Genomic DNA, 24264 nt, shown 5'->3' on the forward strand with positions numbered 1-24264 from the left:
ATACAAGCCTGGACCCACACACAGACACAGCTTTCTGAGCACGGGGAGGCTGGTCCAGCCCCGGGGACCTGGGGAACACACACAGCCCTGGGTGTCCCTGGCTCTTACTGGGCTGGCAGTCATCGATGTCGGTGTCACAGTTGCGGCCTGCGAAGCCCAGCCGGCACAGGCAGCGGTAGCTCCCGTTGGTGTTCTGGCACGTGGCCCCATTGCGGCAGGGGCTCTTCACACACTCATTGATGTCAATCTCGCACGTCTGGCCTACGGGACAGCAGGATGGGGACCGTGTGAGCTGGGGGGCACCGGCAGAAGCACCAGGGCTAGTTGCTGTGCCCTGGGCCTGCCTGGCAGAGCAGGCTCACCTTGCCAGCCGGGTGGGCAGCTGCACGAGAACCTCTTGTAGTCCTCCGACTCCCGGCACTCGCCGCCGTTCTTGCAGGGGCCGCCGGCGCAGGGGGCCAGCACGTCCTCACAGGTGGCTCCTGCACAGGGACAGGTGCCCACTGACCACCTCTCAAGGGAAAATGGTGACCACGCAGCCTCCACCTGCCCCTCAGCCTGCTTCCTCTGCAGGGCCTGGGCCGTCCACCCAGAGCCCTTTCCTCCATCTCTATGACCCCTGGCCCCCACAGATCTTTAAACGCCTGCAATCTGGGCCTCGTTAAAGGGCTGCACATTTCCTCTGGAAGGGAAGTGCTGCTCAGGGTGTCTTCCCTTCCAACCCCCCCCCCCCCCCCCACTCCATTGCTCTTCCTGTTTACATCCAGCCAAGGGGCACGTTCCCTCCGAACCCTTATCTTCCCTGTCAGCCAGTATCTCCCAAACTGCCCTTTGCTATTTTCCAGAGCCTTCCCCTCCGCTCCTGCCCTATCCCCATCCCTTCCCCCCAGGGGTTTCTATGACCACTGCCGAAGGCAGGAAACAGCTCATGGCTTCCTGCTATTGTGCTCTGGCTGCTGCTCTGTGCGAGCGGAAGCGAGAGGACGGCAAACAGGAATTAGCTCAGCAGAATCACCAGGCCCTGAGGCCTCAGACTGCTTTTTCCAGCCTTGGGCACCACAGTGGGAGAACCAACAAGGTCCCCATCGTGGTGGGGTGGGTTCCCAGTGCCTCTGCCCACTCCAGTGGAGGAAGACGAGGAAGCTCTGACCAGCTGGTCTTCAGTGCTCCTCTCAGTTTCCTCCAGCTGTGCTGCAACATAGGGGAAGCGTAGGGGAAGACCAGGAGCAGAGGGACCTGTTTGCAGCCTTATAGGAGGGCTGAGGGGCTCCTGCCCCCTCACCTGTGTAGGGCAGGAGGCAGTTGCAGGTGTAGCCAGCCACATCGTCAATGCACGTGCCTTGGTTCAGGCACGGGTTGGAAGCACATTCATTGATATTGGTCTGGCAGTTGGGTCCTGGGTTAGAAAAAAGGAAATAGAGCTTTAAAAACAAAGTGGGATGGAGTCAGGGGCATGGAGAACCTCCTGCTGTCAGCTCAAGCCATGGGACCCCAGGCTGCCAAAGGTCCTCAATTCCCTTCTGGCATAGGAACCTCCACTGTGCCTCTAGTGACACCTCTGGTCAGTGGGGACATCCTCCTGGAGCTCCCACCCAGCCCCTAGCACAGGGCAGCGTCCTCAGCCACATCCTTACCGCTGAACCCTTCCCTGCAGGTGCAGATGTAACCGCTGGTCATGTCCTTGCAGGTGCCACCATTCATGCAGGGATTGGATTCACACTCATTATTGTTGATATCACAATTTGTGCCGCTCCAGCCCGGGTCGCAATCACAGCGGTAACTTCGGGGAAAAACAAGAGCATAAAGCAGAGGTTTTGGTGCCACCTGACCGTGCTCTGGTGTGAGCAGTGCTGTGCCCCAGCCTACCCGTTCAGCCCATCGTGGCACCTCCCGTGGATGCAGGGGTTGCTGTTGCACTCATTCACTTCGGACAGGCACTTGGGGTCATGGAAGCCCTCGGGGCAGAGGCAGGTGAAGCCATTGATGCCATCCTTGCATGTGCCCCCATTGTGGCACGGATTGCTGGCACATTCATCGATGTTGATGTTGCACATGCGCCCTGGGAAAGAGGTGAGCAGCAAAGTGTCAGTTCTAGCAGGGACACGGCACTGAGGGTGCACGGCCTCCTGGGGACACGCAGACTCCTTCAGATACTGGAGGCTCAGGTCTCTGGGCACACACGTGTGCCAGGCCGCCTCTGGGGTAAGGGGAGTTCACACTGCTGCCTTGCACTCCTGGCTAAATTCAGTGCAATCAGGAGGGGAAATCACTGCAGTCAGAAGGGGGCCACGCTGTGGGCTCCTGTGGTTCAGGAGGGACACTATCGAAGGGAGCCAATTTCAGCCTGTAACCCTACCTGCTGAGGCTGACAAAGGACGGCTTTATGGAAGGCTCCTGGCAAGCAGGAGCACAAAGAGCCGCGTGGCCCCGCAGCCCTCGCTGCCGCGAGCGGGGAGCCGGCGGGGTCTGCTGCTATCAAAGCTCTTTGCTTTTTGCAGCAGTTGATCAAACAAACCAGTTAGACAAGGCAGCAACCCGATACCCATGGGAGTGGATGCAATGGGAGTCAGATTCCCGGCACTGGAACGCCTTTGATTTTGACTCCAGCTGGAATCGCCCGCTCAGACAAGTGGGAGGTGTTGGGATGGGGTGGCAGCGCTGCCGGGTGCCCAGGCAGGGGCAGAGCCTCCCCAAGACCTCAGCCCCCTGGCCCCTCACAGTGCCCCAATCCTCACCTCGCCATGCCCCACTCTCACCTGTGTACCCCGGCTCACAGGTGCACTCGTAGCCGTTGATCTTGTCGATGCACTTGCCATAGTCACAGGGGTTGCTGGCGCAGTCATCCAGGTTGATCTCACAGTTGGGCCCTTGAGGAGGAAAGCGGGGGTGTTTGCAGGGTGCCCCCGGCCCTGCTGATGATGCACAACAAACCCCACGGGCGCTGCTCCTGCACCACAACAAAGCCTCCCCCACAGACAGCTTCCAGCTGGGGTGCGGGTGCTAAACTGGGAAAACTCGCCCTGGCCGAGGACACCCCTGCCCCAGGCTATCCCCAAAACCAGGGCGGCTGCTGGCAGTGCCCTCCCAGCGCATCAAACCATCCCAGGAAGGCTGGGTGCCTCGCTGGCACCGCCGCCCCAAGTGCTCCCCTTGCTTACCCGTGGTCCCCTTGAGGCACAGGCAATTGTAGGCGTTGTCCCTGTCCTGGCAGGTCCCCCCGTTTCTGCAGGGTTGGCTCTGGCACTCATTGATGTTGATGTCGCAGCGGTGGCCCGTGTAGCCGGGCTGGCAGAGGCAGGTGAAGGCGGCAATGCTGTCCTTGCAGGTCCCATAGTGGCACGGGTCAGGGTTGCACTCATCAATGTCGATCTCACAGTGTACACCCGAGAAACCTGGAGCCATTGGAGACACACGGTGAGGATGGAGCACGTTGGGGGGCAGATGGACAGTGCTGACGTGAGGATGGAGGACACTGGGGTGATGATAAGGGACGCAGGGTCATGACATGAGATGTTCCTCCCCATATGGCAGCATCCATCCTCTCCAGCAGTCACACCAATGCAGCAGGATGCCCCACAAGTGCAGGGCACAGGGCAATGGAGGCCCCCAGGCCACGGGGCCTTTCAGTGCCCAGCTTGCAAGCTTTGTCCCGGGGTGCACAATGATCTGCATTAAGCTGCCTCAGCTCAGGAGTGGGGCCCCATGCTCACCCGTGTCTCATCCCAGAGCGTGCAGGGGGGGCGGCCGCATGCACCCCCGAATAATCACCCCCCAGCAGATCCTATTCTCCTGGCCAGCTCCCTCCCCAATGGGCTGGGGGTGGAGAGCTGAAGACAAAGTATAGCTTTGACTAGACCCCGCCAAGCCCACATAGCAGCTTTTCATCGGGGCTTGGCATTAGCAAGACACTAATTAGAGGCCATTCAGCTGGAAGATTTCTGGCGGGAGCTGCTCCACAAAAGAGCCACTGTTTGCCACCAGGGCTCAAGTCATCATTCTGTGCAATCGCTCCTTGGGTTTCGGTGCGTCGAGCCCCCGCAGCCCTGCACCTTGCATCCCCATAGAGGCAGCTTTATTCCTTCCTTCCTTCCTTCCCCATCGCTGCCGGGGCCACACCTCGTTAGCACCGGGTTCATTACAGGACTGGCTGGAAGCGGGTATCTGGGGTGAGTTTTGGGAAGAATGGCACATCCCTTGCTAATAACTCATTGATGTGGTTTTATGGCACTTCACGTGGCAGAAGGTGACTCAATTCTGCTCAGATGTGCCCAAGCCCCCTCAAGGACACGGGGGCCTCACCTTCGGAGCACTCGCAGCTGTAGGTGTTGGGGCCATCCACGCACTTGGCCCCATTCTTGCAGGGGGTGCTGGCGCACTCATCGATGTCGAACTGGCACAGGTGCCCATTGAACCCTGAAACAAGCAGACGTTGCATCCCCGCCAATGGCTGCAGCACCCCCTCCCCACAGCCCACAGGTCCCGCCAGGCCCCCCACATCCCAGCCGGGGCGCCGGGTTTCCATGGGGACGGCAGCGCGGGGCCCTGAATGCGGGGCTGCGACCCGCCATTGAGAGCATCTTATTTACATCTCTAGAGGAGCAAAGTCTCTGAACTTCAAAACCTCCTTTCACAGATTAACCGTCTCCCCATTCTCCGCTCCACCCCGTGACTTTGACACAGCATTCAAAGTGGCTGGCGAGGCCCCCCGGCCCTGGCCCTCCTTCCCAAAGAGGGGCCTTTTCAAGTGCAAAGCCGAGAGTTTTAATCCACCTTCCCCTCTCCCATGGACTGGTGCAGCAATGGGGCTCAACCCATCACTGGAATGGCAAAAAAATCCCCAACCTGCTCCGCGCCCAACCTGCTGCACATATGGGGATGCCACCCAAGGCACAGTTTTGCTGTGAGCACCCCACACTGCTGCAGGGCTGAAGCTCTGCAACGGATAGAGCCAACTTTTGGGGCTCTGCACTGCCTGGGTAGGTACCCAGCACCAGGGATGCCGTAAGGGATGCAGAGAAGGGACCCACGTACCGGTGGGACACTCGCAGTGGAACTCGTTGATCTTATCCAGGCAGTTGCCATTGTGAAGGCAGGGGCTGCTGGCACACTCATCTGTGTTGATTTCACAGTAGACGCCCTCGTATCCTGCAGACAGACCCAGCACCCTGTCAGCTCGGTACCATGGGACCAACGTGCAACATGGCAGGATGGGCAGGTGGCACCAGGGAGGTGTTTGGCCTTTATGAGGACAGCCCAATAGCCACACTCCAGCTGATGGGACCTTATGCACAAGCTCCTGTGTGACCATCCACCATGGATTTCACATCCCAAGCCAGTAAGAGGAAGAGTGCGGAGGGTTGGTGGTGCCCAGGTCCCTACTGCCAGACCCATCACCACACAGGTTTTTGGTGCTAGCCTCAGGCACAGCAGCCTCTCATAGCCACCAGCCCACATCCATGCTCATGAGCACATTTAGCCTTCCCTGCCTGCACCCAAGATCACGGCAGGTGTGCCCACACACCAGGCATGCAGATGCACTGGAACTCCCCAATCTGGTCCAGGCAGGTGGCATCGTTCTGGCAGGGGTTGGAGAGACACTCATTGACATCGATCTCACAGCGGGGGCCTGAGTAGCCCTGCAGACACTGGCACTGGAAGGACCCCTGGGTGTTGATGCATTTCCCTGCGTGCTCACAGGGGTTGGCTCCTGCAAGACATAAATGCTGCTTATAGGACGCTTCTCCCTTCTGTGCAGAACAAACTGCTTGGTGCCAGGACACAACACTTACCCAGTGAACACTCATCCACATCCTGGTTGCATGCCGGCCCCATGTACCCCGAAGGACACGTGCAGATGGCTTTGCCATTGACAGGGTTAGTATCACAGTTGGAGCCCTCGTTGCAGGGGTTGCTGATGCAAGCATCATCCAGGTGGCACAGCAAACCTGTGGGGAACAGCACGATGCTGGGCACGCAGCTCACCATGCATGAAAACCTCGGGGGAAGGAGGGGGACACCTGAAGAGCTGCAACCAGCACGAGGTGGTGCAGGAATGGGGCCTCACCTGTGCGCCCATGGGGACACTCGCAGTAGAAGGAGGCCACCCGGTCGTGGCAGGTGGCCCCCTGGAAGCAGGCGGCCATGGCGCAGTCATCGATGTTCTCACTGCAGTCCTCGCCCGTCCAGCCATTGACACAGACGCAGTTGTAGCCACCATGGTTGTTGTGACAGGTGCCCCCGTTCTGGCAGGCATTGGGCATCAGCTGGCACTCATCCACATCCTCGGTGCAGTACTGACCTGCGAGGGAATGGGGCACCATCAATTCCTTGGGCCCAGATGGGCGTCTCCATGCTCTCCCCACCCAGCTACGCATCCTCTGGGCAAGACGTGTCCCCCAGCATGTCCTCCCGCTGTCCCCCAGCACTACCTGTCCACTCGGGCGGGCACTGGCAGTTATAGGTGTTGACGCCATCCACGCAGGTGCCTCCATTTCTGCAGTTGTTCCCTGGACAGTCGTCGATGTTCTCCTCGCAGTTCTGCCCGGCGAACCCTGCACGGAACAGCCACTGCATCACCTCCCTGTGACCATGTCCCCACCCAGTGCCACCGTCCCCACAGCCCCGCAGGGCTCCCAGCACCGGGGGGGTGCCTTCCTTCCGCCATCCCCGCAGCTGGGTGCTGTTAGCAGGCAGACAGCCCGCCGGCGCTCCCCGCCCCGCTCCTTTGAAGCTAGCGCCTGGTTTCATCCCCAGCCGATTCCTGACATGCACATTACCCCAGGAGGGAGCAATCTCCCAAGCCTGGCAAGCAGCCCCGTCCTCTGCACAGGGTGCCAATGCCCCCGGCCCCGCCACGCTCACCCTGAGCAGTGGAGGCTGTGATGGAGATGGGACGAACCGGGGCTGCTGCCACCGCCGCTCACGGCACCCGGCGCTGAATCACCCCGCTTTAATTTCACGTTTAAAGAGCCTCATTGCCAGTGCTTCCCCCACAGGGGAATTCTTTGTTTCCAAGCCTCTCGCAGCGTGAATCATAGCACGGTGTAAATCTCAGCTCTCCTCTCAGCGCAGCCCGGCTGCTCGAGTTCATGTTATCACCTCCATCTGATAGCATGGCGCACATGGAAACCGCGCGGCACCTGACCTCACCCCACAGCATGTGCAGCAGAAATGAAACAGCTCTGACTGGGATATCTGCCATCTCAACCCCCGATACGGCCACTGGTCCTTGCTCCGGGCTTGGCACCAACACAGGGATGCTGCTCCGTGGTGGGGATGGGCAAGATGTGCTCCTGTGAGCACTGCCACATGGGGACCATGCGGGGAAGGACACACACCAACCCCAGCACCAGTCCAAAGCAGATGAGCAGGTAATTCTGTGCCTCATTTATAAGCAGTTGGGCTGAGACTGAGCAGCAATAACCAGCAATGTCCTGCCTACTAGCACTAACACTCTGAATGAGTAATTTTGAACCCTCCGAATGAGTAATTAGTACTGCAATTACTTTAAACTCAGGGTTACACTCTGCAGCGATGGCATGATAAAGCAGACAAGTTTAGTTTAACTTTCAGAAACCCGCTGCAGTCAGGAAACAACAGGGGACTTTGTTTTTGCTGCATACCAGCGTATCAACCCCTCTTATCATCAGCACCGGCCCCGGTTCCTGTGCCTCTGCCAGAAGCCAATGCAGCCCTCGCACAAGCCGTGCCCTACAGCACAGCTGCCAAAGAACCCCAGTGACCCCCTCAAGGACCAACCCTGCCTTCCTGTAGGGCTGTGCCACCCATGGGAGGCGAACCGGCCAGCACAGCATGCAAATTCCCTGGCAGCAGCCGCCAGCCGCAGTGGGGTATGAGCGCCGATCCCCCACGGCAGCAATGCTCCCCAGGGCGATCCCTCACCCCGCTGTGCCCGACGCCAGGAGAAGTGCAGTGTCAGCAGTGCAGCAGGCAGGCCAGCACTGCTCCTTGCCACCCTCAGCTTGCCCGACCCTGCGGCAGTGCTGCTCCTGCTGAGCAGTGCCTGTGGGAGCTGCTGGCTCTGTAGGGCCAGGCTGCCTTCCCTGTATCAGCCCCAGTGCTGCTGGTAGCGTAAGAGCTCTGCTCCAGCCTGGGTGAGCAGGTGCAGAGAGGAAACTGGAATTCCTACAGGGCCATGGTGACCACGATGTGGGTACCTGGATGTGGGCACATCGTTTTGGGTCCCAAGATATGGACACCTGGATTTGGGTCCCAAGATATGGAAGCCTGGATCCGGGCACCTGGACGTGCAAGCAGCTAGATAAGGGTACTAGGATGTGGGCACCTGGACATGGGTACCAGGATGCAGACGTATCTCTGCCAGCTGGGACAGCCCATCCCCATCTCAGAGGGATGGCAGCACAGGGATGTTCCATATAGGTGGGGCAGGAGGGAGAATGGGTTCCCATGGCAATGCTGAGCTCCCGCAGGAACCCTTCATTTTTGAGGCTGCCCTTCATTTCTCTGCCCTGCAAGGCAGGCTCCTCCCACACTCACCAGAGGGAGCAGCAGTGAGCACGGGCAGGGTCTCCCTGCCCCAAGCCCATCTGCACTCGGAAACTTTCTAAAATAGCTATTCCTGGACAATAATTCCAGTCTGGAAGTGGATTAAGCTGAAGCGGAAAAAGGCACTCTTATTCTGGAATATGAGCATCCGCACAGGGGCCTCTGCTGAAACAGTTGTTTTGGAAGAGCTATTTTGGTGAATCACCACATATGAAAAGCCCCCAGCTGACCTCCCTGTTGAAAGCACAGCTGCCCAACATCTTCCCAGAGCCATCCAACACAGCGTGCTGCAACGCCTGGCTTTGTCACTCTCCAGGAGGTGATATGCGTGAAGCACTGTGGGCTCAGGGAGGGGAAAGCGAAGGAGAAAAGAGCAGCAAATCGACCCCAACACCTCCCCTACCTGGCAGACAGGTGCAGTCGTAGGTGGTGTCCCCAGTCTGACGGCACGTGCCCCCATTCTGGCAGGGTGAGGGGTTGCAGGGCACATAGAGATGCTCGCAGTTCTGCCCGGTGTAGGCTGGCTTGCAGGAGCACTGGTAGGTGCCCACCTCGTTGGTGCAGCTGCCACCGTTCTTGCAGACAGGTGGTGAGATGTTGCATTCGTTCACGTCCTGCTTGCAGTTGGCCCCGTGGAAGCCAGCCGTGCAGCTGCAGATGTAGTGGACTTCAAAGGGGACGCACTGACCCCCGTTGGCACAGGGGTTGGAGGCGCAGGGATCGGCCTGCTGGCAGGTTTTACCTGGGGAAGGAGGGAAGAGGAGGATGCAAAGAGCAGCTCTTAGTGCTGGGGCACAGGGCCACCTCAAGAGCTGTGTTTGCAGGGGGGTGCCAATAACTCCCCCCAGCTGAGCATCGCCCAGGCTCAGCTATACCAACCCTCACCATTTGTTTTCAGTGCTGACAGAGAAAAGCTCAGCGCCCTTCTCCAGCAGTGGGGTGTTCAAGGAGCAGCCCTCAGTAAAGGCTGCTCATCTCATCCAACCACAGAGTCATTCAGCACGGAAAAGCCCTCTCAGATCCCCAAGCCCAACCCATCCCACCATGCCCACTAACCATGTTTCCCAGCGCCGCATCTCTCCTATTCTACAACACTTCCAGGGACACTGAATCCACCTTGAACCTCTCCAGGCACAACTCTTGTCCCACTCCATCCCGTCCCACTGCCACTCATCCCTACCCCTCACCTGACCAGCCCGGCGGGCAGCGGCACTTGTACTCGCTGAGTGTCACCAGGTCGCAGGTGCCCCCGTTGCGGCAGGGGTTGTTGAGACAGGCGTTGTCCAGAGGTGTCAGGCAGAGCTCGTCGGTGAAGCCCAGGCGGCAGACGCAGCTGTAGTCGGCGGTGCTGCCACGCACCAGGGGGATGCAGGTGCCGGCGTTCTTGCAGGGGGAGCTGAGGCAGGGGTTGGGCAGCTGGCATCGCTCGCCCACGTGGGCACTGCTGCACCTGGGGGTGAGAAATGCCATCAGTGTGACCCATTGTAGGGATCGGGGTGCCTGCTCAGGTACCGGCACCACGTGCACACCCGGCCCTGCTGTGTTGGCAGTGGCTCTGGGCTGAGCTGCACCTTGAGAGGAGAGGAAGATGAAAGAGGCGCCTGCAACAAAGGCTTCCCCCATCAAGGAGCCTGCACAGACTTGCAAAACCACAGTCTCCAAGCCCGGTATCCTGCTTTTCATTCCAAAGCACTTCTTGCACTCCCCTTGCACTGAAGAGGAAACCCAGGCCTGGGGGGGGGGGACACGCGTGGCTCACCCCACAGAACTGGGAGCACCGGCCCCACACACCCCCAGATCTGGTACAGAGAGCCCTGCAGCAACCCTGGGCTGAGCCCCTGCTGTCTGCCCACAGCCCTGCTCTTCACCCTTTGTATCAACAGACCTCAGCCACACGGGAAGAAATACAGGCCCAGTGTTGGCTGCTAACAGGTGGGGCACAGCTCAGAGCAGCTGAGGTCCTCCTCCACGATAAACCCTCACCAAGCCTGGTATCTCTGCATGGGGGCCCTGAGAAAAGTCCCCACACGATGGCCATGGGCTCAGCCATCTGCCACCCACAGCCACAGGGATGGGGATGTGCTGCAAGGGGGCAAATGGCGTGGACATCCTGCTCTGCACTGGCCATGCTGCCATGGGCACTGTGGTAGAGAAGACACAGGAGGAGCAAGGCAATGCTGCAGCCCTGTCCTGCAGTGCCAGCGTGCTATGCCCTGAGTAGGATGCATGGAGAAAGCCACAGCCTGGAAAGAATGCTTGTCTGCAAACTACAGCCCAAGCACCTCAAAGGCAGGACACGAAGCTCCCATTGGCAGCACAACCCCAAAGCTGGGACACGGGGCTCCCACAGCCACCACAACCCCAAAGCTTGAACACAGAGCTCCTATGGGCACCACAACCCCAAAACTGGGACACGGGGCTCCCATGGCCACCACAACCCCAGCTGCAGGACATGGTGCCCCCACACTCACAACCCCAAATCCTGGATATGGGGCTCCCATGGCCATAACCACTGCGCTGTTGCAGGAGCACATCCCTGCCCTGCTCCCCCTACTTTTCTCCTTCTTTTTTTTTTTTTGGTTTTTTTTTTTTTTTTTTTTTTCTTTTAACCCAATTCTGATTTCATTGTCGGGGATTGTGTGAGAATTTGTCAGGATTCTGAGACATTTTGAGTTAATGAGACGGCATTATCCAGGCCAAATGAAAAAGAAAATGTGTATAATAATAAATCAGGGCATCTGCTCAGCACACAAAGGGCGGCGGGGAGCAGGTGTGCATCCTAATGAGGCAGAGCAGCTGCCTGTACCCGATGCCCGGCTCTGAGCACGGGGCGCCGGCGCTTCTGGGTGGCTGCATGGGGACAGCGAGGATCGGGGCCGCGGCTGCCTGAGAGGAACCATTGTGCGGGGCTGGGCGAAGGCACGCCGCTGGCGGAGCGCTGAGTGTGTGCAGTCATCTGTTAAGCCCCCGCCTCTCCACACCACACACGCTTTTTTTCTTAAAACAATCCTCAGGGCTCCGCTGGCGGCGGATGGGGCGGCGTCACGGGGTCCTGAGATGGGAGAAAAGGGGAGGAAGGGGGGGGGGGGGGGAACAAAACAAGGGGGGAAAAATGGTGTTGGACAAAGAGCTGCGGGGACAGCGCGGGAATCGGTGATGCGGTGCCGCCGTGCCTCCACCAAGATGGGGCACAGGGAGAGCCCTCCCTCCCAATTAGCGCTCGGATCGTTTCCAATTTTGGTGTTTGGAGCTCACGGCCAAGAGCAGGGCACGTCCATCCCCCCCCCCCCCGAGCTGGGCATGGTGATGAGCGGGGAGGTTCGTTAGCAGGTTTAGGAACACGGTCAGTGCGCATTTGGTGGGGGGACTTGGTGATCTTAGTATCTTTTCTAACCTCAGTGGTTCCGTGATTCAATTGGAGGAGCTCACCTGGGACGGCAGGGGAACCAAAGGGTGCTGCGGGGCTTTCTGCAGAGCCAGGGCTTGGGGCTGCATCAGCGACCAGCACAGCTCCCACCACACCAAATGCACCAGAATGGCCCCCAGGGCCCCACCAGCACACCCAGCTGCTGCCAGGAACCTCTGAAGTCACAGAACAGCTGGGTTGGAAGGGACCTCAAAGATCACAGCCCTGTTTTTTTTTATGGCTTTCTGCCTGTTTATAAGCTGAGTTACAGCACAATTGGGACAAGGTGCTGGGGAGAGTGCAAAGGGGCAGAGAGGGCTGGGCACAGGGCTGCCTTGTGCACTGGGTCTGGGCTGGCTGATGATGGGCATGAGCACGAGCACTGCATGGTGCTTGCCTGTTGGATTTCTCCTCCATTGCCAGCCGCTGGAAGCGCTGGTTGAGCAGCAATTCAGAAATAAGCAATACAGTGCAAGCACCATTCAAACCAGCACTGCCCTTGCTGTGCCCAACAGAGGGTCTGCACAGCACCAAGGGATGCAAGCAGCCCAGGGAATGTCACCCTGTGGATTTTCCTTTAGCGATTCCCAAGCAATAACTGCCCAGACTGAACCCAACCTGCCTCTGGGCATTAGCATAAGAGACATTAAAGCTACGCTTTAATTACAGACATGAGTGCCAGCAAAGGACAGGGCGGGTGCTTCAGCATCAAAACACCTCCGAAGGGCCACTAGAAAGTGGCTTCAAAGTGCCCAGGCTACAAATACCAGCGCCTCTCCGCCCCGAGCAGCAGCTGAGAAACACTTCTCCCCTTCAGCTGTTGCAAAAAGGAACACCCCACACCCCCCAGCTCTGAGCTGCTGCACCATCCCTGAGCTCACTGCTGTATCCCGGCACAACAACAGCACTGCACAGACCCAGATGTCCCTGGTGTGCAATTTGCAAGCAAAAAACGATGCAGAAAGACCCAGCCGAGGTCAGACAGCAGCTCCCAGGGGACAGCCTGGGAATGGGAACGGCGGCTCCAAATTCCCAAACTCCCAGCACCGAGCTTGGGCCAAACACAGCTCTGCTGGGCGCGGGCACGTGCCTTTGTTGTGTCTGCTGCACATCCTCAGCATGTCCCCAACAGCAGCACCATGCTGCAGCGGGGCTCTGAGAAAGCCCTGCAGAGCACCTAACTAAAAGCATGAACGAGAGGTGGGAACAGGGGTGAGCTGGGTGGGCTTCACATCCCAGCACCCCACGAGCAGAGCTGCAGGGCAGCACTCAGCCCCATCACCCCTCTGCTCATCCACCAGTGTGGATTTCTTCAGCGTGTCAGCAACAGGTTGTGTCCCTGCACAGCAATGCAGGCACTGAAAGCATCCCATCCCGAGGCAGATGTTCCTGTGACCTTTCACCCCTGCTCGATTCAGGAGCTTTGCTGCTTTCCTATCGGCGCTAAGCTGCCATCTGCCACCAGCAGCACAGCTGACAGCCAGGCAGCCCGGCAGGGCTCACGCACTGCTTTGTTCTGATCTGGGACACGACAGCCCTGCAGGAACCCACCCCCATGGGACTGGGGGGTGTTTAAAGGTGCTGGACTCACGGGGACTGTCCCCATCCCTGTCCCCAGCACCACACGATGGGAGGGGACAGGAGCCCAAGCTGCTCCTGCATAACCCCTTCCTCATCTGCTGGGAGCACAAGTGGCCAGCTTGTTTCCCCTAAGGCAACAGCACCATGGGAAAGCCGAGCAGGGAAGGCTCAGGCCTTTACTTCAGGCCCATCTTGGGGTGATTGAGTTAACGGGGCCGGGCAATTCCCTGCTAGGGCTGAGCATCCGCCACCAGGATGGGAACACCTCCAGTTCCCACCTGTTCACACCACCAGTTCACACCTCTGCAGCAAGCAGAGATGGCCCTGTGTCACAAAGCACAGCCACTGCCTGCACGGCGCGCTGGTGCCTAAGGAGGGTCCCACTTTTGGCACATCTGAGCGACGCCTTCACCATCCAGACAGCAAGCAATGAACCAAGTGGCCAACGGGACAAACAGATCTCAAGCATTTGCAAAGCGCCAGCCAAGGGAAGGAGAAACAACCAGCAGGAGTCACTTTTCCAGTTGTGTCAGTGGCTTCTCTTGGCACAGCCTGCGAGCAACACCGCAGCTCCCAGAGTCACACCCCGCTCCTATGGCACTCTCATTGCCCACACTGGGAACCCCATGCCTCAGCAATGAGGGATTTGGTCCCTGCATGGTGCTGGCCCTAGGCAGTGCCCACCCGAGCCCTGCATTCCCCCTGCATCACGCAGCACGGTTCCTGGCACCCAGCAGGACTGCATTGCTCTGCTGCGTTCCCAGCCCTGCCTGCTCCTCCTCACCACCCCAAACCAGCGCCGGGTGGAACCGGTGGTTTCTGTGCAAAGTCCCATCCTGGCCTCACGTTATTAAGCACGCCGGGACACCGGCCTGGGAAAAAAAACAGTTTCACATAGGGAGGGTGGTTGGCAAAGCAACAGGTTACTTCGAGTGACATCAGGTTAATAAAGTGAGAGCAGATCTACCGTCTCGTTTAATTAAAAAAAAAAAAGCATGCTGCAATCCCAACGCTTTGATGTGTTTCTTTGGTTCAATTTCGGTTTTGACCTAGCCCAAGTCATCTAATCGAGATTTTAAGACCCAGACTTTCATCTGCAGAGAAACACACGGAATTCCCAAAGCTGGACGTGCTGACGGACTGAGTGGTGCTGCAGCCATCGGTCCTCTGACCAACGCCGAACAGAGAGCAAAAACATGGCTCTGCTCCTTCAGCAGACATCAGTTAGGACAGTTAGGGAATGGAAGTTCCCATTGTAATGAAAAACAATATAATCCCATTAGGAAGCAGAGGGGCTGGGCTTTTCACCACGGTGGTAAGCTGCTACCTGGGAAGGAGCTGCTTTTCTATGGAGCTTCATTCACAATGAACATGAAAGATGGCTAAGGAAGAGACCAAGACAGAACTCACTCCATTCCCACCCTCAACAATGGGCGCTCGAGTTTTTTTTTCCTCCCAGATGATGCTTTTTATATCCTCTGCTGGTGTAAATCCACACAGCCCCATTGTTTGTGGGGCTGGGCTGCCCTAGCAAGGCTCTGCTCTGCTCATCACGGTCACTCTTGGTGGACACATCCAGCTCCTCCTCAGCAAGGAGCTCAGTTATCACACATCCACTAAGGCTGGAAGAGCCCTCTCAGATCCCCAAGCTCACCCCACCGTGCCCAGTGCCACATCCCTCTGTCGCCCCCAGGGATGGTGACCCCACCACCCCCTGTGCCGCTGTGCCAGTGCTGCCCACTCTTGGAGCAATGACGAACGAACTCTGACTTTTTTTTTCCACCCCAAACCACGTTTTGGTTAAACACTGCGCTCCCTGATCCCCATATATGGAGAACTCCCCCAGGAACACACGCGGCCCTTCTATCTCGCTCTCCTAATCCTGAAAATAAAACCTGAGATTAGGATCTGAGCGGCTACCAAGAGTTTAAACAACCTATATTTAGCTCTGGTGTTTATAAATAGGAGGAGAGGGGCGTTTCGTGGAGCCCCTACAGCACAAAATCCACCGAAAGCCAAAGCCATTGCGCTGCAGCAGACAGACTGCAGGCGAGGAGGGGGATGGACAGACAGCCACAGATCCAACCCCCTCACTAAAGCAAAGCGGAGCTCTGTAAATCAGTCACCAGCGACAAACCCCCTTGGAAGCGATGCCTAAAGCATCCCAAGCAGGATGACAAGGCCCCAGGACCAGCACTGCTGCTCAGCTCAGCCAGGGAGGCCGGGACGGTGCTGCCCCGACACCTTGCCCAGCAGAAATCCCTGTGTCAACACGCAGCCCCACGGAGCAGCGCAGACAATGGGGCCGCCGCTGCCCTCCGCCCGGCGCCCGCATTCCTGCCCCGCGTCCCATAGAAACCCCTTTTCAAGGGGAGCAGCAGGCCCTGTGAAAGGGCCGTCTGCCGCCCTGCCTTTTGACTCCCGGGCCTGTGTCTAACATTTTAATAGGGGCCGGGGGCTGGGGAAGGACCCCCCCACACCGGGTCATTCTCCCAGCTGCCCTGCAGCCGGCACGCGGGGCTCTGCCGACCGATGGGCGCGAGCCGGAGCTGCATTCCTCCACCCACCCGAGGGCAGCGACCCGGTTGCTCCAGCTGCTACCAAAACCTTTGGAAGAGTCTTTTTTTTCCCTCGCTCCTTCTGTGCAAGGATGCACAGCACGGTGGTGAGCGCTGAAGCGGTGAGAATTCACACACATGTGGGTAATTGCCACCTTAAAATAAATCACCGCACCTTCAGAAAGACGCAGCCCCTGAGCAGAGATACCATAGGGGGTCCCCACTGGGACAACTCATCGGCAAAGGGACACGGGACAGAGCAGCTGGAAGAGCTGCAGTGCAAAACCCTTCCATTGCTCCTTTGGGAATGGCTGCAGGTGGGCACGGAGCACCCCAGGGCACATGGAGCACCCCAGAATGTGCAAAGCCAAGGAGGAAAAGCAAGGCTCAGCCCTGCAGCCCCAGCCTGACTCTGGTGGCCCACACGTGGCCTGGTGGCCCCGCTGGCTCTACCAAACCCAAGGCAGGGGCTGCCCCACGCAGCACACCAGCCCACCATCACCTGGCTGCTCACCTGCAGCCTGTCCCATCCATGCAAGAAAGGTGACGTTACGGCATCATTACTACTTAATAAATCCATTTCCCATATAAATACCATTAATTTCAGATCTCGGGGAAGGGAATTAGGGTGAAAACTTGTTAAGAGAAAATGACTTGCGCGCAAATTTTTGCAACTTGACCGAGCGTGAAAGTTTCCCATTAAAATGCAACTCTGCTCCCTTTGCTGGAAACGTGCGAGGGCCCAATAACCACAGCCTAAACTTTAACTGGCTTTTCCAATATTAACTCCAGTCTGCTGTGGGGGAAGGGGAAGAGGTGATGGGTGAAAGCCTGGAGCAGATGTCACCAGGTGCCACGGCTCACTGTCCTGGGCCTTGAGCGGCAGGTGGGAGCTGCCACAATCTGGGTTGCTGCAAAGACTTCCCACCATCACACACCATCAGACCCACACAGTGTCTGCTCCTAGAAGCCTCGATGCAACACAGCATTCCTGCTGCTCAGCCCACATGCTGCTCAGCAGTGCCTCTGGCCAATACAAAGTGCAGCAGATTTGCCTCAGACCAAAGCACGAGTCCAGCCCTGGTCTGGTGAAGACCCAACAAGTACCCATGGCTCAGGGCATTCGTGCTGGGGGTGGCACAGACCTGCTGCTGCCAGCACCCATGGAGGCCAACCCCAAGGAGCATCCCAAGGAGCTGACATACAAGCTCGCACCTTTGTGGTTGTGTAGCCTGGCTGGAGGATGGGAATTCAAGGAAAGGATGGTAAAATGGCAGCCAGCCCTCTGTGGGCACAGACACACGGATGGGGTCACCCCAAACCCAGTGAGGTGCCACGACTCAAGCAAAAGCCCTCTGCATGGACTTCCAAGGCACATCCCATCCTCTTCCAGTCCAATACACAGTATGAAACCTCAATGTCTGAAGTTACACTAGCCACAGAGAACTCTCCATCCAGCATTTACCAGCTCGTGGTAACTGCACCCCGAGGCTACTCCCTTGTTAAATACACTGATGCTCTATAAATTTCACATTCCACTCATGTACAGCACTCAGGACACCTACAAACACGAGCAGAACGAGGGTCACCACACCTCCAGGCCTGGAAAGAGCGAGTTGATTTCCAAACAATGTTATTTTAAACTTCGCTAACTGCCCTTAATTGGGGAACAGCTTGGCTGTGCGGTCATAGATACGTGTCAGCTACATGCTGCATACAATAAACCATCACCACCCCGGAGGTGGGAGCTGGGCTGGAACTAATGGGTCCTGCAGGGAACAGCCGTACTGAACGCAGGGGATTGCAGCCAGCATGGAGACCCCATCACATATATCCAAACAGAAATCAGCAATCTACCCAGAACACAAAGTGAGTTATGGGGTCGGCGACACGTCCTGAGTCAGTGATAACCACAGAGACGCGGGACGCAGGCAGATCCTTCTAGAAAAGAGCCAAAACACCGCCGTCCTGGTGACCCCAGCAGCGAGTTCCTCAGTTAGAAGTGCAGCAGGTGGTGCTCTGTGCCCCCATCTCCCCTCTCACCCATTCCCACTTTGCTCTTTCCCAGAATGAGCTCAGGCTGCAGCCGCCATGGAGAGCTCTCCCTGTGGCTGAATCACTGCTCCTCCACCGCTCTCAGGGCTTCCTCTGCCCGATTGTTCAGCACTCCACCCTCTTCCTCTCCAGCACGGAGACGGTGGTTTTTTCTTTGTTATTATTTCATGGAAATAACGTTGAGTTAAAGCACATGAGAGACAGAAAAAAAAAAAAAAACAAAACCAACAAAAAACCAAAGCAGAAGGAAACTTCCGCCCTTTGCAGTGAGATAACAATGACTGAGCAGTCAGTGACTCGGAGGGCACAGCGTGCTGTGGGGCTCACATCACTCCTCAAGCCTTCCTGCGTGGCTGCAGAGAAGGTTCTGAGCTGAACAAGCCACCTCTTGCTGCTGCGGTCCTCTCTGAGTGCTCCTCTCACTGCACCCAGCCCAGCGTGCTCACCACACTCCCTGGCAGCAGAGGAAGCACTCTGGCAAACCCATTTTTCTCCTTTTTCAGTGCAAGCACAGAGATTAATTTCATTGCTCTTTTCCTCTGCAGTTTTGCTCCTTTGGGCAGCAGTGCTGACCCAGACCCTCTACTGACTTGAACGGGGCAATGCCGAGTGGAAAAGGATCCAGAGAGATGCTGCTGGGGCAGGGCTAGAAACGTAGCCCCCTCTCATGCCATCTGCTTCTACCTGCTGCAGCAAGGGAGGCCCTGGGAATGAGAGTCACGTGGCACAGCAGCCTAAAATCAGCCCCATTCATTGTGGGGATGCCAGGCAGAGACAGTGATCCAGCAGTGTAATTAGCAGCCACCGCTATGACGATCGGATGATTTCGTTTTGGAAACCTTCTCATTTGGTCTGGGAAGACGTCTCAGTCAGAGCAGAGTGCCACTGTGCCAAGCAGTACCACGAAACCACGCTAGGAGCACCACAGCTGCCAGGCCCATCCCCAGGGCCAGACCTCTGGGGGCTGTGGGTCTGCGCCAATGCTACGTGTGGGGTGAAGCATCCCAATCCGCACCGCTGCTCCCACCAAGGGGGGGCAGGCAGCTCTTAGGGGCTCAGACAGAGCCCCTCCAATGCTGAGTTCAGTGGGAGCCCCAAACCCTGGCCGGGACAAGCAAGATAAGGCCCTGAGAGCTGCACACCCCAAACCACTGGGAAATAATAAAGGCTTAGAGTGCTCCTCACTGCACACTGGTGGTTTCCTTTCCCTAACAGGGCTGATAATGGGGCGTGCAGTTATCAGAGCCGGCTCTGCCCCGCGCGGCCACTCGAGCAGCGTCCCCTCGGACACGATTCATTTCACTCTGCTTTCTAATTGGATTTGTGGGGACGGCACAATGGGGCTTTATGGCCGGAGTCAGTGAAGTGCCAGGCCAAGCAGAGAGGTGGCCAGCAGCCAGCACACGGCATTGCACGCCGGCGCCAGGGGCAGTGCCAGCCTTCCTGCAGCGCTATCTGCGCCGCTGGCTTTGCTTTGTTTGAGGAGCTTGGAAATGGAGCTCCTGGTGAAGAGATACTCAAACCAGTGAAAAAGAGCACTTTGCAGGCTGCTGTCGGGCACCTGGGAAAGCTGCACCTTGCCCAGGCTGCCAGCGTCCCTAATATCGTCCCATCCAACCCCACAGCTTACTGCAAAATGAGCTCACACGGACCTGCAGAGCTGCCCTGGTGCCTGCAGCCAGGCTGTTCACAGCTCCCAGTGATACAATTCCCCAAAGTTAACTTTATCTCCTGAAAGCCCAGCAACCCGAGCTACTCTGGAGGCTTCTCCCCCAAACGGAGCTCGCACGCATCAGACCTAATTAGATTCCATCACCATCTGCACATGAAATGTAAATCAGGAGTCGCAGAGACTTAAGGGAAAAAAAGGAAAGAATGACCACAAGGAAAAGGAGGGGTGTAAGGTTGGGGAGGGGGCGGAGGGTTGGGCATTCTGGGAAGCCATACATGATTAGTCACACAGCATTAATCTGCCTCCCTTAACAATAGCTGCCGAATTTCGACCGAATCCCAGCTGTCGCTCTTTGAATGAAAGAAAACAAGATTTAGAGCGTCAAGCGTTGGTAAGGGCTTCTGTGCAAAAAAAAAGTGGCGTGCATTCATTAGTGGCTCACAAAGGGACCCAGCCTTTGTCCATTAAATTGCTCATGTGCCTGATTGATTTGCTGATTTATTTTCAACCAAAGGCTTTGGGGGGCTCCGCTTGGAGGAGGGGTGGGGGCTGCCTGGGCGCTGCGGGCAGAGTAACGGCACCCAGAGCTGCAGAAAAGCAGCAGGCATTGTCAAGGAGAAGTGCCATTCAACAGGTCGGGGTTGGAAATGCCTTCAGGTTCCTTCGCCGAGAACTTCCTATTGGGAAACTTGGGGTGGGTGGGAACGTCTCCCGGCCCGCTCTCAGCTCAGCCCATGTTTAACAGGCAGAAGGGAAATCTGGCCGGAAAGCAGAGCCTTGCCCATTCAGATTTCTTTTATGGAATAGTTTTAAAAAGGGAACTGCACTCTTATTCATTTCTCTGGGTTATTGTTCCCTGGGAGCCCGGACTGAATCGGCCATCGCTGCGGTGGGTCGGGTGGTCCTTCAAAGGGACCCAAGGCTTTACACATCCGCTTCCCCACCATCAGCCCTGAGAACACCCCGTGCCAGTAGCGGGCACGGCTGGCAGCGTGGCACTGCAGGCACTGCCCCATGGATGGACACCCACACGACACAACCATCCTTGGATACTTATTGGAGATGCCTTGGAAACCAGCTGCCAGGGACTTGAGGGCAATGCTATGGGGCCAGAAAAGGGGGGGGGCGGGGGGCCTGGAAGACAGACAGACAGACAGCCCTCCCACCCCCCCGTCGTCCATCCCTCCCGCTCCATCAGCAGGGCACTCTGATGGGTTAACACCAGCCAAACATGGCCCTTTGCCCATGTTTTTCCACCCAGCCAGGAACAAAGCCCAATCCTGCCAAACCCGCAGCGACTCCTACACGAGCAGGTTATTCTTGCCACTCCAGGAATGAAAACGCATTTCGCCCTATTAAATCCAGAGCCTTCAAAGCAAAGTCAACAGGCACGTCAGCTGAGGGAGATGGAAATCCTCCTGCCCCTCCATACTTACTGGCACACTTCTGTCCCATTGAGGAATGTTTCACACTTGCCCCCGTTGAGGCAGGATTCGGCCAGCTGCGTGCACCGCACACCTGTGAACAGAAGGAGAGCATCAGGCACAGCTCAGAGCCCGGGGGTCTGCACCCCATTGCGGGGATGGGCTCATAGGGACCATGGGAATGGGCAGGACTACAGTGCCCCAGTGAGGAAAGGGGAGACCTAAAGATAACCTGGGGTGGTCCTTGGGGAGGGCTGTGCCTTCCAAAGCAGGAGGGCGGATGGGGAGCAGCACCGGGTAGGACATCTGAGTGACAAACACCATTTGGGAAAAACCATCTGCCTGCTGGCCCGTGGGCTGCCACGAGCTCAGTCCCGGAATGAGTGGCTCGGCACAACTTGCTATGAGTAAAGGTTTCATTGTCTGGCCCTCGGAGCCGGATTCTGCTCAGTTACCACAGCAACTCGCTGAAAAGTACCAGATTCACTTCCGATTTCCACCCCGGCTCACTCTTCCCCTTCTTCTGCCGCTCTCGGTGCAGCCAAAGCAGTTTCACATTGAGCGAACGCAGAGCCGCAGCCCGAACCGAACCTCCCCCCGACGGCAGCGGAGCGGCCCCGTCAGCGCCGGTGGATGGAGCAGGGAGCGGGCCTCGCTCTGCCCCTACAAACAGCGCCCCGAGAGGCTCCAGCTCTGCCCGGCCCGTCGGGGCGGCCCCACTGCCCACCCCTCCCCCCCCCACCCCTTCGGCCCTCGACGGCAGCTCTGCACTTTGCGGCTCTGCGCACGGATCCGCCCCGGGGCCGATGTCGGGGAGGCGGAAAGGGGGGGGGGGGGGGGGGTGTTCAGGAGGGGGGCCGAGGGGCACCCGGCTGACTTTCAAGAAACAGGAAACCGAGAGAAATTTGCAAAACGGTCAAAAACTCTCGCGGAACAACAGCACGAGCGCGCCCGCTGTGCGCACCTCCGTGCAGCCGAGCCCCGTGCCGAGCTCCGGGATCCACACAGCCCCCAGTGCCGAGCACGCAGGGGACCCCCGCAGTCCTCAGTACGGAGCTCCGAGACCCCTCACAATCCTCAGAACCGGGCACCGCGACCCCCACGGCCCTCAGTACCGAGCACAGGGGACCCCCGACGGCTCCGCGCCCCGCTATCGCGACCCCGAGCTCCGCCTGCCCGCAGCGCCTCGCTCCGCTCCCCGACGGCTCGGCTCCCCGCGGTCGGTCCCGGATCACCGACCCCGCTCCCCCTCCGCTCGGTTCCCCGCACGCGAACTCCGCGCTACCGAACTCCAAAGTTCCGTCCCCGTTTTTCAGCCCGCTCCCCCCGCGGCACTCCGAGTTCCGGACCCTCCCGGCGGCCCCGCGCTCCGCTTCCCGCGGATCCCCCGCCGCCTCCGAGCGCAGCGGAGCACCGCACCGCACAGCCTCGCCTCGCCTACACCGCGCCGCGCCGCCGGCAAACTTCCTGCCGGAGCCGGGCCGGGCCCTCACCTCGCGTCGGGGCGGGCAGCAGGGCCAGCAGGAGCCCCGTGGCCAAGAGCCGTTTCATCCCTTTCTGCTCCCGCCGCTCACAGCCGCATAGATCCGGAGGTCGCCGGCCGAGCCGGCTCGAACCGAGCGGAACCGAGCGGAACCGGAGCCGTGCGGCGCGCGCCGGGAGCCCCGAACACACCGCGCCCCAACGCCGAGCGCAGCGACTCCGAGCGCCGGCGCCTCCCGCGGCCGCTCAGCCCCCGCGGGCCGGGCCGGGCCGGGCGGAGGGCGGAGGGGGGGCGGGACGGCGCGGGGCGGGACGGCGCGGAGCGGCGCGGGATGGGACGGAGCGGGACGCCCCTCCCTGCACGGCGCGGGGGGCAGCGCTGGGATCCCACCCCCCCTCCCCACCACGGCCACAAAGCGGCTCCGGACGCTCCGGTGCGGTCGTAGCTACGGCTCCAGTGCGGTTCTGGATCGCTCTGCGCAGACCTCCGTAGCTCGTTGCGGCTCCGAGCACCGCTTTGCGGTCCCTGGGTAGACCCGGGGCAGCTCCTGACACCCTTAGGGAGCCCCTCCGTGAACCTTCCCAGACTGCCCTGGGCCCCCTATGCAGGGGGGGGGGGGGAGGTCTGGCATAGCCCCCAAACAGCTTCGGACTCTCCAAGCAGCCCCAGACACCCCTGTGCAGCCCCCCCGTTTAACTCCCCCCATGCAGTCCCTACATTCCCCCAGTGCAACCCCTCGCCCCCATTCCCGTAGAGCCCCCAGCCTCTGTGCAGCCCCATCCCAGGGCCTTACACAACCTCCTGCAGCTCCTGTGCAGCCCCCCCCCCAGCCCCACGGGTCGCAGCAGCTGCTCAGCACCCCAACAGGGGTGAGATTCCCCCCACCACAGTGCAGTGCACCTCTGACCCACTGCAGATGTGTACGGGGCTGCTGAGACGTTTCCCACCTGTAGGCCAGGCAGGGTGCTGCTGTGTTGTGCTGTGGGCTCCTAAACTCGGGGCAGAGCCCAGCCCATGTGCTGCAGCAACAACCAAACAAACAAATGCATGAGGGGAGACGAGCAGCCAACCCTGCCATGCAGCCCCACGAGCTGCAGGCGTGTGCAGCTCCTGCATGTGGTGCAGGTCCCAGCGCCTCCACCTCCAGCCATCAGCACTGCCCTGGATCCTGTAGGATGGGAGCATGGGCATGTCCCACCCAAAATCCAGCTGTGTCCTGGGCCTGAGGGCAGCCCCCTGTGCTGCCAGCACGGCTCCCCCCATGAGGTCACCCCATGCAGTGTGCACAGTTCCCATCGCATCTCAGCAGTGGCAGCAAATTGGAACCAGGTTGTGACTTCAGCAACCAAAACCGAGGCTTGAAACTCCTATATGTGCGTGGGGATGCGTGGGACTCCAAGCATTGGAAGAGGAAGAGGCAGTGGGGTCAGTGCTGGGCTGATGGAGAGGGGCTGCCCCACCTGTGCCCCCCATCGCAGGGCATCCCCGCACCAGCACTGCGTTCATCCCAGCCCATGCCATGGTGCTATCCCACTGCTTCCTGCTGTAAATTATTTCCA

General features: G+C 58.7%; 1 protein-coding gene across 2 annotated transcripts in view; it reads right to left on the reverse strand.

Annotated features, from left to right (window-relative positions):
* NOTCH1 (notch receptor 1) overlaps positions 1-22888 on the reverse strand; it is a 33576-nt gene extending 10688 nt beyond the window's left edge. For both annotated transcript variants that reach the window (XM_042878739.1, XM_042878737.1), the window contains exons 1-17: positions 22716-22888; positions 21235-21316; positions 9714-9976; positions 8930-9268; positions 6429-6551; positions 6065-6298; positions 5790-5945; positions 5522-5707; positions 5032-5145; positions 4300-4413; positions 3159-3392; positions 2757-2867; positions 1867-2059; positions 1635-1780; positions 1283-1396; positions 363-482; positions 109-261 (exon numbers count right to left, since the gene is read on the reverse strand). In XM_042878739.1, coding sequence (XP_042734673.1) covers positions 109-261; positions 363-482; positions 1283-1396; positions 1635-1780; positions 1867-2059; positions 2757-2867; positions 3159-3392; positions 4300-4413; positions 5032-5145; positions 5522-5707; positions 5790-5945; positions 6065-6298; positions 6429-6551; positions 8930-9268; positions 9714-9976; positions 21235-21316; positions 22716-22773 — 2740 coding nt within the window. In that variant the 5' untranslated portion in view covers positions 22774-22888. The remainder of the gene's footprint in view (positions 1-108; positions 262-362; positions 483-1282; positions 1397-1634; positions 1781-1866; positions 2060-2756; positions 2868-3158; positions 3393-4299; positions 4414-5031; positions 5146-5521; positions 5708-5789; positions 5946-6064; positions 6299-6428; positions 6552-8929; positions 9269-9713; positions 9977-21234; positions 21317-22715) is intronic.
* Positions 22889-24264: the final 1376 nt, after the last annotated feature.

The sequence above is a fragment of the Lagopus leucura genome, unplaced genomic scaffold (genome assembly GCF_019238085.1).
Source record: "Lagopus leucura isolate 7727_CA_CO unplaced genomic scaffold, USGS_WTPT01 Super-Scaffold_100022, whole genome shotgun sequence".
NCBI lineage: Eukaryota > Metazoa > Chordata > Aves > Galliformes > Phasianidae > Lagopus > Lagopus leucura.